General features: G+C 47.2%; 1 protein-coding gene across 1 annotated transcript in view; it reads left to right on the top strand.

Annotated features, from left to right (window-relative positions):
* Positions 1–13,114, top strand: part of DYRK1A (dual specificity tyrosine phosphorylation regulated kinase 1A) — an 82,074-nt gene that overhangs the window by 46,770 nt on the left and 22,190 nt on the right. The window contains exon 3 of the mRNA XM_071566979.1: positions 11,223–11,428. Coding sequence (XP_071423080.1) covers positions 11,223–11,428 — 206 coding nt within the window. The remainder of the gene's footprint in view (positions 1–11,222; positions 11,429–13,114) is intronic.

Genomic DNA, 13,114 nt, shown 5'->3' with positions numbered 1-13,114 from the left:
AACTGCGCGCCTGCATTTGCATAGCGCGCTGCCATTGGCCGGCGCGCCGCGCGGGCCCGCCAATCAGCGCGCGCGGGCCGGGGCGGGCTATGCTAATGAGGCGCTGTTGCTGGGGCGCGGGGAAGCGATTCCCGGGAAAACCGGGATGGGCACCGGCACCTCCCAGCCCAGCCCAGCCCAGCCCATTCCAACCCATCCCATCCCATCCCATCCCACCCGCCCGCTCCGAGCGCTTCCAGCACAGCCCCGCTGGGCGACTGAATTATTCTGGTTAATTTTATTTATTTTATTCATTTATTTATTTCTTAATTAAAGCGCCTCTCGGTGGGCGGAGCGCTGAGGAGGGCACGGCTGAGGAGCGCTGGTAGAGCCGGCTGAGATGGCATTGCCCTCCCTGACAGAGCAGGCTGAGATGGCACTGCCCACACTGACAGAGCGGCTGGGATGGCACTGCCCTCCCTGACAGAGCTCCCTGGGATGGCACTGCCCTCCCTGGCACAGCTGGCTGGGATGGCACTGCCCTCCCTGGCACAGCTGGCTGGGATGGCACTGCCCTCCCTGACAGGGCTCCCTGGGATGGTATTGCCCTCCCTGGCACAGCTGGCTGGGATGGCACTACCCTCCCTGGCATAGCTGGCTGGGATGGCACTACCCTCCCATACAGAGCCGGCTGGGATGGCACTGCCCTCCCTGACAGAGCTCCCTGGGATGGCACTGCCCTCCTTGACAGAGTGGCTGGGATGGCACTGCCCTCCCTGACAGAGCTCCCTGGGATGGCACTGCCCTCCCTGACAGAGCCGGCTGGGATGGCACTGCCCTCCCTGACAGAGCCGGCTGGGATGGCATTGCCCTCCCTGGCACAGCGGGCTGGGATTGCAGTGCCCTCCCTGGCAGTGCCATGGCCGAGATAAGGATCTGGGGCCGGTGTGGATATGGAATATTCTATTCATGGACCAGACACACCTTTCAAAAAAGGGGTTTTTGCAGCCCTTCCCCCCCGGGTAGAACCCACCCCACCCCTGGGCTGTAAGTTGAGCCAGGCTTTTCTCCCTCCCTGTGTGTCATTCCTGCCTAAGAATATTGGGGAATCTGATCCTAAAATATATTCTGCTGCCTAAATCTGCATCTGGAGCTGTTTCTTTTTTTTTTTTCCTCTCTTTTTCTCCCCTGCTTTCCAAAGTGCCTTTGCTCCTGTTCAGTCCTGGATCCCTTCACCTCCTGCAGTTCTGTCCCTCTCCCTCTGGCTTCCTTAGTGTCCAATTCCTGGGCTTGCTTTCCATAACTACTCACATTCCCTCTATCCAACCCAGTCAAACTGACTGGAAGGTTAATGAATTATTTAATTAAATCCAGCTACATTCCCCGATATTTTTTTCCTTTTTCCCCCCTTCCTCTTAGCACAACTATCAACATATATCTGAGTTTTGGGACCACCTGGCATTTACTGGTAATGGTGGAAATTCCTTTCGCCAGCTCATTTTTGCTTAAATCTGATTTTTACTTGGGTGAAATTTTAATTTTGACAGAAAACTTCAGGTCCAGCAGAGGTAAATTTAATTGCTCTTGAATAAAACAAACCTTTTCGTGGGGAAAAGTTGATTCCTTCTGCATTTCAGAAGGTAAAATATGAAGTATAATTTGTGTTTGCTTTTGGAGCCTTTTGAAGTGGGAGTTTAGAGATTGTTTTATGGCCTGTTCAGTGGAGGAAATCACTTCAATTTAGACTTTATGTCACCAAATTTCTGTTGTTTTCTGAGATTGCCATGGTTTGTAAAATATTTTTCTCCTTATTTACTGAATTTGACAGAACTTTCTGTATGAACAGTTTTGTGTTTGTGGTTTTCACTGGGAACAGGTGGACAGGTGGGGCAATTCCAGCAGAAATATGGACACAGAGTTGGAATTTAGTTGTTGGAAAGCCTTTCTTTGCAATAATATTCACACTTTATTCTTTGTTTCTACTTTAAGAGTTACATTTGTTTGGTCAAAGTTTGGACTTGATGATCTTGGGGGTCTTTTCCAACCTGAATGTTTCTGTAGTTCTTGGAACTTTCTCCATGATAATAAAAAAATAAATCTCCATTTCCCCCCCTCTCCTTTATATTCCCTCTTTTTAAATGTCAGGCTTTTCATTAAATTAGAAAACTTATAAACTTAGAAACCTATAAACTTATAAACCTTGTAAACCTTATAAACTTATAAACCTTATAAACTTATAAACCTATAAACTTATTTATAAACCTTATAAACTTATAAACCTATAAATTTATAAACCTTATAAACTTTATAAACTTATAAATCTTATAAATTTATAAACCTTATAAACTTATAAACCTTAAAATACTTGCATAAAATCATAAAATACACATAAATTAGTAGGAAGGGAGAAGAAGAAGCATCAGAAGCTCAGCCTTGACATATGTCAGGGGTGGCCTCTGGTTTATTCTTCAGAGTATTGGGAATAATTTCTATTTTTCAGTTTTAAAGCCAATGTTAGGCCTCTTCTTGAAATCTGCTTTATTAAATCTTCAGTAATAAAGTATTAATTGCTGAGCTCTCAGTTCCACTCCCTCATTTGGGATAATATAAATAACCCCCTCCTTGGGTTGGAGCATCAGCCAGACTGAGTTTGACCAGTGGTTTGGGATGAAGAGCAGGAATGTGGCAGGAAAACTTGGGAAACGGAGCAGATCTTCAGTAATCACTATATTGTTGTGTGTCCACTTGCACACTTGGGATTGTTCCTTCTCTAAATCCTTGGATTTCCTCTGCTGGAGGATCACAGGAGGGCAGTGTATCCAAAAGGAGCTGTTTTGTACCCAACCTGTGAAGCTTCTCCTCTGTAAAACACAAGATTTATCTGCTGTTCCATCTCCCTTGGCTTGTAAAGTCTTTCACATTCTGTATATACAAAATCAGAAATTAAAAGTCATGGAACCCCTCTGTGTTTGTCCCAGGTCTGCCCATTTTTCTGCAGAAAATTCAGAATATTGGAGAAGGAAATGGTTATTTGGGAGTTCCAAGGATAGAAAAACAATGAGTGCTCTATAGAATATGTATCTGCAGACAGGAATAATTTCATTGGGAGCACAGTCTGAAGGGTGTCAAGGGATATTATGTTAAATACAATGCCAATAAAAAGATCTATTGTGTGGCTCCCATTGAGTCAGTGCTGCTTCCATTCTGCCCTTCCAAACAAACAGGCCATTCATGGAGCTAAACAGGATCATAACTTATGGACAGGGAGGCTCTGAAGGAAAGCTGGGCAAGGATTCTGCTGGTTCCCAATTCCTGGGCACAGAACTCTTTATTTTGATGTGCTTTACTCCACTCTGTCCATCAGTGGAACTTTGAGTAGGGTTGTCCATTGGTCCAGTTCTCCATTTCCCTGTGGAGCTGGAGGTGCTTTCAGACCTTCCCTCATCACAGATGTGACAGCAGAGGTGTCACACAGCTGAGTTTTGACTTTGAAACTTGAGAGCACTCGTGTTTCCTGTAGGTTTTAGCTGAGAATTTTAGGCTTCATTTATTAAAAAGAAAAAAAAGTAGTTTGACTTTCACAGCGTTTTCTTAGCTCTAAGTTTCTCCAGAGTTCTCAGTCATAAGTTCATGAAATACAGATTTATATAATGTTGTCAGTGGATTAAATAAGTTTTAGAAATTCCCTTCTCTTGTTGTGGGAGAGAATTCCAGTGTTTGGTCGTGATTTTTGGAGTGGCTTTTTTTGAAAATACTTCCCACAATGTCTCCCTCTCCCAGGTCTGAGCCACAGGAGAGAGAACCAGGGCAGGCCCAGCAGTGTCACAACAGCCCAGCCACCTCTTCCAGGCTGGGAGAAGATCCCAGGAGTGGTTTTATGTGCCCTCCTAAGCTCTGTGTCCCCTCTGCCCATGGAGAAGAGCAGGAGGAATTTGTGGGTGTGTTGGCTCAGGGAATGGGATCTGACAGGGTGGGTGTTTCTAAGTTTAGGGCTTCTTTTGCTGGGAGAGAGAAGAGTGTTTGGCTTTTCTGTACAGGGAAGTTTGGCTGAATAGTCATTGTAGGGTCACTTCTGAAGTGGCCATTCTTAAAAATTCCTCCACAATAACGTGGAGGAACCAGTGTGGGATGTTTATAACGGGATTGTTTGTTTTGCAGGTAATTCCCCTTTGTTCCCTGGGCTCTCTTGGCTTTTCCCTGGATTCTCTCAGAAGTAGAGTGAGATCCATGTCCCTCCAGGTTCTCATGTGGTCATTTTAAACTCCCAGCATGGGGACAATGGGCAGGGAATGTCTCAGCAGTTCACTGAGAGTTCAGGTTGGCATTTGCTTGTTGCTTAAAAGATGATTGTTCTCAACTCCACAATCCCCCCCTGGTTGACATTTATTATGCTCAGGCAGAACTCTGGTGGGTCCAACTTGTCTTCAGTGTGGGTTTATTTGAACAGAGAGTTCTCAAGGTACAAGTGTTTGTCTCTTTTGACTGTCTGGTTTAGGATGTGCTAATAGAGCAGAGGTGGTTGGGTATTAAAGGATTGCAGGGATCAATCTCACCTTTCCAGGCTGGTTTCATACAGTAACTGAATCATAGAATGACAGCATCAGTTGGGTTGGAAGAGACCTCTGAGATCATCAAGTCCAACCCTTGATCCAACCCTTGATCCAACCCTTTATCCAACCCTTTATCCAACCCTTGATCCAACCCCACTGTGATCACCAGCCCAGGGCACTCCGTGCCCTGGGCTGGTGATCACAGTGGGGTTGGATCAAGTCATGGTGGATTCTCTGTCCCTGGAGGTGTTTAAGTGCCACATCCAGTCTCACCTTAAACACCTCCAGGGATGGAGAATCCACCCCCTCTCTGATCAGCCCATTCCAAAACAATTAACTTTGCCAAAGAAGGTGGACCTGATGTGAAGGGAGAGGGTTGTGCAGGTCCTGAACTGACACAGGGTTTCCTCTGAGGAGACATTTGGGGCTCTGTTCACGTTCACTGATTGAAATACAGAAGTAAGAGGAAGGTGCACACAACTCCATCTGTGGTGGCTGAGCAGGGACTGGAAATGACCCTGAGATGAGCTCAGTTGGTTAAAACTTGGCTGTAATAATGCCAAGGTCATGGGTTCAATCGCCTGTGTGGGACATTGACTTAAGAGTTGGACTTGATGATCCTTGTGGGTCCCAGCTCAGAACAGTCTGTGATTCTGTGTGAAATGATTTGAAGTCTGAGCCAGCCCTGTGCAGTGAGAACCACCTTGCTTGGTCTGTGGTGTTGGCCCACAGGCTCCTGAGCTCAGTGTGGAAAGGAGAACCCCCGTTGTGGTGAACGAGGCAGGTCACACTTTTATTCTCTGGGGTTTCCTGGCAGATTCTCACTCAGCTGAAACCACCTCCCTCTGCACGTGGCTGGAGGACCCAAACAGGGAGAGGAAGGAGGGGAAAGGAAGCTCAAAACATTTCAGGTCAAAGCAATGACCTTTAGAGGGAAAATGTTGAAGAACAGGAAGAAATTAATTGTGCAGAGGAGAAAGTTTCATACTGAGATCACAGAAACACAGAATGGTTTGGGTTGGAAGGGACCTTAAAAGACCATCCAGTCCCTGCCATGGGCAGGGACACCTCCCACCAGCCCAGGCTGCTCCAAGCCCTGTCCAACCTGGCCTGGGACACTCCCAGGGATGGGGCAGCCACAGCTGCTCTGCCCAACCTGTGCCAGGGCCTGCCCACCCTCCCAGCCTGCAATTCCTTCCCAATATCCCATCCAGCCCTGCCCTCTGGCACTTTGCAGCCATTCCCCTTCTCCTGTCCCTCCATCCCTTGGAAATGGTCTCTCTCCATCTTTCCTGTGGCTCCTTCAGCTCCTGGAAGGCCACACTGAGGTCCCCCCAAAGCTTCTCCTCTCCAGGCTGGCCAATGCCAGCTGTGCCAGCCTTTCCTCCCAGCAGAGCTGCTCCATCCTCTGCCCATCCTGGGGCCTCCTCTGGCCTCTCCAGCAGCATCACCCAGTGCCACCCCTGCCATGGGCAGGGAGGGACACCTCCCACCAGCCCAGGCTGCTCCAAGCCCTGTCCAACCTGGCCTGGGACACTCCCAGGGATGGGACAGCCACCATAAACCCCCAAGGAACCTTCTCAAACATGGGGAGTTCCTACATTTGAACTTGGAGAAGTATGAAATAAATTTTGATGGGCCTTTCCCAGCTCTGACCTGCCCCATCCTGCACAGCAGGGAAGTGTTTGGGAGGCTGTTGCAGGGGATGTTACCAACAGGGTGACCCTTTATCTCCTGGTGTCTTGGAATCAAGGGCAGCTGCTGATTCTTCTGTCAGTCCTGAAGACAAATTGCAGGGTCAAAATGGTTAAGCTGGTTCTTTTTTGGGTTTAATTTTTAATTGTGAGATAAGTTGGTATAAAGGCATATTAAGGAAGTGTCACTTCTTCAAAGTTCTAATGATTTTTTCTGACTTTGCCTCCTTTTTTATCTTTCACTATGAATATACCTCAATAGAATAGTTGGTAGAGCTGTGACAGAGGGACAAAGAGAGTCACAGAGATACTTTGAGAGGCAAAGTCTGTTTTAATGAGTGACAGAAATGCAGAGAAACCACCTCATTGCAGTGGGGATTTTCAGGTGCAGTCCCACATGGCAGAGGGAGTTGGTGGAGCAGCTCCACCAACTCCTGATGATTCCAAGAGAGAAATCCTGTCACTTTTGTGGCACAGCAACGTGGGAACATTGAGGCTGGAGGAGACCTTTGGAGGTCACCTGGTCCAACCTACCCTAGAGCTGCTTTTCCTGTGGTGTGACCAGCTGGGTTTTGACCACAATCCACCCCATTTTTTGGGAACAGTGATCCCCTGTTGGGGTAGAGCAGAGTGATCTGCAGCTCTTCACCCTGAGCTGGTCAATGTCTGTGCCCTGCTTTGGGTGGCAGGAGAAGGCCAGAAATGTCTTTGACCACTCGGTGACCTTAAGATGCTTTTTTGGGGAGGAGGTTTAATGTCTACATGAGTTACATGGACTCTGGTCAAATTGGGAGTAACAGAATCTCAGATGGGTGAGGTAGAAAATGCTTGAAAAACTGCATTGAGTTCTTACAAATCTGTGCAAAATTGTACCAAAAAATCCACTGTATTAAACAGATGTAGTTTATTTATTCACTCTTCAAGAACCACAATCTAAAGTTGTTCTTCTGCTTGGACTTCATCATTTCTGTGATGCTTGGAGGACTTGTAGAACTCTCCAGATGAGCCACAAAAATCACTTTTTTGCATCTCTGGAACTCTCCAGATAAGCCACAGAAATCACTTTTTGGATGTCTAGAACTCCTCAGATGAGCCAAAAATCACTTTTTGGCATCCCTAGAACTCTCCAGATGAGCCACAAATCCCTTTTTTGGATATCTGGAACTCTCCAGATGAGCCACAAAAATCACTTTTTTTGCATATCTGGAACTCTCCAGATGAGCCACAAATCCCTTTTTTGGATATCTGGAACTCTCCAGATGAGCCACAAATCCCTTTTTTGGATATCTGGAACTCTCCAGATGAGCCACAAATCACTTTTTTGGATGTCTGGAACTCCTCAGATGAGCCACAAATCCCTTTTTTGGATGTCTGGAACTGTCCAGATGAGCCACAAAAATCACTTTTTGGATGTCTGGAACTCTCCAGATGAACCCAAAATCACTTTTTACATGTCTGGAACTGTCCAGATGAGCCAAAAATCCCTTTTTTGGATGTCTGGAACTCTCCAGATGAGCCACAAAAATCCCTTTTTTGGATATCTGGAACTCTCCAGATGAGCCACAGAAATCACTTTTTTGGATGTCTGGAACAGTCCAGATGAGCCACAAATCCCTTTTTTGATGTCTGAACTCTCCAGATGAGCCACAAACCAACCTCTCAGCCACCAGAGGGTTTGTGACCCTCAATTAACGGGCGCACACAATTAGTGGGTCCCCATTTCTGGGGCGACTCCTCGACCTAAAACTAAAGGAGGTCAAGATTTCTATTCCTGCCGGTTGTTCCTCCTCCCCTCATTTGCTCCTAACGTGTCCCCGGGTGTTTCCAGGCAGTTCGGAGTGTTCCCTTGGGATTAGATGTGCCTGGGTGGGATTGCAGGTGACAGGGAGCAAAGTCTGGGATGTGGCAAAGGGCAGGGATTGCATCAGGGCACTTGTTTGTGTCGATGGCCCCGGCTCCTTCCAGCAGCAACTCTGGGAACTCCAGGGGCTTCACTCCAGTGACAGGAAGAAGTTGTAAAGGTGGAATTCCTTGGCTGCTGATCCTGGGGGTTAAACTTCTGCCCCAGGTGGGTGTTGGTGGTTTAGGGTTGGTTGGTCCCACCATCACCAGGACAGGAGGAAAATGCCTTTGTTTGGGGTGAGAACACAAACAGGAGTTGGTCAGTTCCCACCATCTCCTTGTCATCCTCCAGCCCATCAGGGTCTTGTGTCCTCATGTCCCTGGGATCTGGTGGGTTTCCCAGAGATCATCCCAGAGATGATCCCAGAGACATGAGGACACAAGACCCTGATGGGCTGGAGGATGACAAGGAGATGGTGGGAAACCCATGGATGGTTCTGCTTGGAGAAGGTGCCTCTTGGGTGGGGTTTGGATTCTCCTCTGTGGACACCACACCTTGTGTGTGACTTCCCTCCAACAAACCTGTTTGTCCAGCACAAACTGCACATCTCCCCAAAATTTAAATGAATAAAATCCATGGACTTGGAAGGGACAAACATGGAAAGCTTCAAGCTGAACCCAAACACTGGAATTACAACTCTTCTTTTGTGGGCTAATTATACTGATAATACTTTCCTACTTTATTTCACTTTTGTTTAAACTTATTAAATGTGTGTAGTGCATTATTTAAGGGTTGGACTTGATGATTCCAGAGGTCTTTTCCAACCCATTCTGTGATTCAGTTTGTCCTCAGATTTGTTGTGATTTTAAGAGTGTCAGAAGGTAAATGAGGATCCCACACCACCAGGATTTTTGGGTGTTTATATCTGAGTTTCTGCTTTTTTTTTTTAGGGTCACATCCAAGTGCAGAATTTTTTTAAGTTAAATTTGTTTGTATTAAGTTATTTAATTTGCCAGGTATTTGTGTATTGGAGACCTGTGGCTTGGAGTAAAAAAATACAAGAAATAAATATTTCAAAAGTAACTGGCTCCAATTTGGAATTAATGGTATTTTTGACAACGTGATTTAAATACTCTTTTGACTTTTACTTCAGTCACCAACGTGTTGCTAAGTGAGATTTATGGTTTTTTTTTTCAGGTTAAGCAGAAAAGCAGAAATTAAAAGAGCAGAAAGTTGAGATCCTGAATGGTGTTTGACCCATTCCTACAGACTGTATCTTGAAAAGCAACTGTACACTGAATTTATCAGGTTCTAGAGAGGAAAGATTAACTCTGATTCTCAGATTTCAATGGACATGTGACACAAGAGTTAAAAGTCATTTTCTGTGCAGTTTTCAAATGGTATAGTGGGAAATTTATTTTATTTTCCTTTGTAAGACCCTCTTGATACTTACCATGTTATCAGAGGCACAAAAAAGGAGTTCTCATAAATCTCAGCTTTGTGTTCTGGTAGAGCTTTAGCAGGAAAACAGCAGTGCCCTGTCAGTGGGTATTTCACTGCAGGACTTCCCTTCACCCCTTTGAAAGTCATAATAATTATCCTATAAATAGCCTTGCTCATGTGTGGCTGTTTGAACAGTATTTTGGCTTTTTATTTGAATGTGTTTGTCTGCAATCAGTGTAAAGTGATGTTTGATTTCAGTTCCCTGGTGCCCTGACAGGGCCGAGTCAATGCTCCAGGATAATTTTCCAAGCTTTATTTTTTTTCTTGACATAGTTATTTTTCAGAAAGCCAAATTGATGGCCTGTGTTCATCTCCTGGTTTCTGCTGCTTGTGTTTCCTTGCAGGGTTTTGCTTGGAAAGGAAATGGGGGTTTCCCTTGCCTGGTTAACACCTCCCTTCTAAATTGAAGCCTGAGCAATAATTCTGCTCTCAGGTTGCAGCTGCCCTTTGTTTGGGGCAGTTTGTAGGAAGGCACAAACCCAGAGGGTGGGCAATGCCCCAAATTATCCCTGTTGGGAGGAACCTTTGGGATCATCCAGTGCCACCACCCCCAGCACCACCAGAGCCACCCCCAAAGTGTGTCCCCACAAGAGGAGGCTGAGCTCTGTCTTTGGTTTCCTTTTGGTACAGTCAGTCCACAAAGCTGCTGTGAGAAACCCTGGAAGGCAGAACTTGTGTGTTTTTGTGGCTGTTGTGGAATCCACACACAAAATTCATGTGTTTGAAAACAAGGCCTGTCAAATTGTAATTGACACAGATGTCAAAGGATTGGAGTCATGGAATGGTTTGGGTTGGAAGGGACCTTAAAGATCATCTAATCCCACCCCCTGCCATGGGCAGGGACACCTCCCACCAGCCCAGGCTGCTCCAAGCCCTGTCCAGCCTGGCCTGGGACACTCCCAGGGATGGGGCAGCCACAGCTGCTCTGCCCAACCTGTGCCAGGGCCTGCCCACCCTCCCAGGGAAGGATTTCTCCTCAATATCCCATCTAACCCTGCCCTCTGGCAGCTTAAGGTCATTCCCCTTGTCCTGTCCCTCCATCCCTTGTCCCCAGTCCCTCTCCAGCTCTCCTGGAGCCCCTTTAGGCTCTGGAAGGGGCTCTCAGGTCTCCCTGGAGCTTCTCCTCTCCAGGCTTGTTATTGTGATGCTCTGCAACATCTGCTATAAAACATAATAAGCAAAAACTAAAAAGTCTCATGGAAATATAAACTTCACTTAACAATTCAGAATTCAAATTATGGCAAATCAGAGTCACAGAATGGTTTGGGTTGGAAGGGACCTTAAAGTTCATCCAGTTCCAACCATGGGCAGGGACACCTCCCACCAGCCCAGGCTGCTCCAAGCCCTGTCCAGCCTGGCCTGGGACACTCCCAGGGATGGGGCAGCCACAGCTGCTCTGCCCAACCTGTGCCAGGGCCTGCCCACCCTCCCAGCCAGCAATTCCTGCCCAATATCCCATCTGGCAGTGGGAAGCCATTCCCCCTTCTCCTGTCCCTCTATCCCTTGTCCCTCTCAGCCTCCCATCCTTTATTAATCCTCACATGAGGACAATTCCTGGATTTTCTCTGTACTACAACTCCTGTGTATGAAACACTGGTGGGGACACAGAGGGAAAGCCTTTCAAGCCATTAAAGCCCCACCTTGTCTTTGCAGGAGGAGAGACTTCAGCATGCAAACCTTCATCTGTTCGGCTTGCACCATCGTTTTCCTTCCATGCTGCTGGCCTTCAGATGGCTGGACAGATGTCCCACTCCCATGGGCAGTACAGTGACCGGCGGCCGCAGAACATCAGTGACCAGCAGGTGTCTGCCCTGTCCTATGCTGAGCAGCTGGAGCAGCCACTGCCACTGACCAACCAGGTGAGGGGCACACAGGGGGCTCCACAGGGCACAGCTCCTCCTGTGGGTGCAGAACTAGGGCATCACAGTGTGGGTTGGGTGGGGAGGGACCTGAAAGATCAGCCAGTTTCATGGGCAGGGACACCTCCCACCAGCCCAGGCTGCTCCAAGCCCTGTCCAACCTGGCCTGGGACACTCCCAGGGATGGGGCAGCCACAGCTGCTCTGCCCACCCTGTGCCAGGGCCTGCCCACCCTCCCAGCCAGCAATTCCTTCCCAATGTCCCATCCAGCCCTGCCCTCAGGCACTTTGAATCCATTCCCCTTGTCCTGTCCCTCCATGCCCTTGTGACAAGTCCCTCTCCAGTATAACGTGTGACCTGACCTTAATGTGTTATACAACCACAAATTACAGGATCAGGACATTTATTTTTGTAGTTTTCCGAGTTTTTTTTAACTAAATAATCCCTGACTCTTGAAGGATGAGTAGGCAAATAAGTTTCTGCAAGTTGTTTTTAAACAAGGCTGGAGAAGGGACTGGAGCACAAGTGCTGTGGGGAGAGGCTGAGGGAGCTGGGGGTGTTCAGCCTGGAGAAGAGGAGGCTCAGAGGTGACCTCAGCACTGTCTGGAACTGCCTGAAGGGAAGTTCTGGCCAGGTGGGGGTTGGTCTCTTCTCCCAGGCACTCAGCAATAGGACAAGGGGGCACGATGGGCTCAAGCTCTGCCAGGGGAAATTGAAGTTGGAGAGCAGAAAGAAATTCTTTGCAGAGAGAGTGCTCAGGGATTGGAATGGGCTGCCCAGAGAGGGGGTGGATTCCCCATCCCTGGAGGTTTTTCAGCTGAGTTTGGCCGTGGCACTGAGTGCCATGATCTGGTAAAGGGACTGGAGTTGGCCCAAGGGTTGGACTTGATGACCTTGGAGGTCTTTTCCAACCCAATCCATTCTATCATTCTGTGATCTGGCACATTCTTATTGTGATTATTCTACTTAGAGAATCTTTCTCTCCTCTTATTTTAAGAAAATGCTACAAGTGGAGAGTTCTAAAGAGAGTTTAATAAGAGGGGTTTTAATTTTTATGCTTCTCGTTAGAATATAATTGCTTTATTACTGGTTTTAATGGTCAGTGTTTCAATGCAGAGGTTCTGGGTGGTGTATTTGGAATAGAGAAATTTGCACAAAAATATTACTAAGCAAGAAAATATTTAAAAAAAAACCAGCATCTAAATCTGTGCTATCATTGGGGTTTACTGATTTACTGCTTACTGTTTCAGGGGGTAAAATGGACACAGGATTGGGAGGGTGGTGGCTGTTTGGAGCTGCCAGGACCAGTGTTTGTTCTGTCCTCCTTTGGAGTTGCCAGAACTGTGAAAAGGCTCCCTCACCCACAGTTCCAGTAGCCACAAGAGCTGCAGTTTCTCTGGAAAAGTGGGAATTCTGTTGTTTCTTAGAAGTGGCACAGCCCAGTTGTGGAGACCTGAGGGCAGGTGGGTTCCAGAGTTTAAAATCTGGAAGTGTGTAGGTGAGAACTTCCAGATTTGGTGCAGATTGGTGAAGAGGATGGAGATCAAGTCTTTGGCAGCTCCCACATTCAGGTCTGTTCTTGTGGTCAAGGTAGAAGAGTCTTCAGTACCATCAAGAGATGCTCTGGTGCTGTAGGAAGACACTGTGCAGGAACAGGAAGGGATTAGAGAGGATGGGAATGGCCAA

The sequence above is a fragment of the Pithys albifrons genome, chromosome 1 (assembly GCF_047495875.1).
Source record: "Pithys albifrons albifrons isolate INPA30051 chromosome 1, PitAlb_v1, whole genome shotgun sequence".
NCBI lineage: Eukaryota > Metazoa > Chordata > Aves > Passeriformes > Thamnophilidae > Pithys > Pithys albifrons.
The sequence above is the reverse complement of the archived record's forward strand: the minus strand, read 5'-3'. Positions and strand labels throughout refer to the sequence as shown.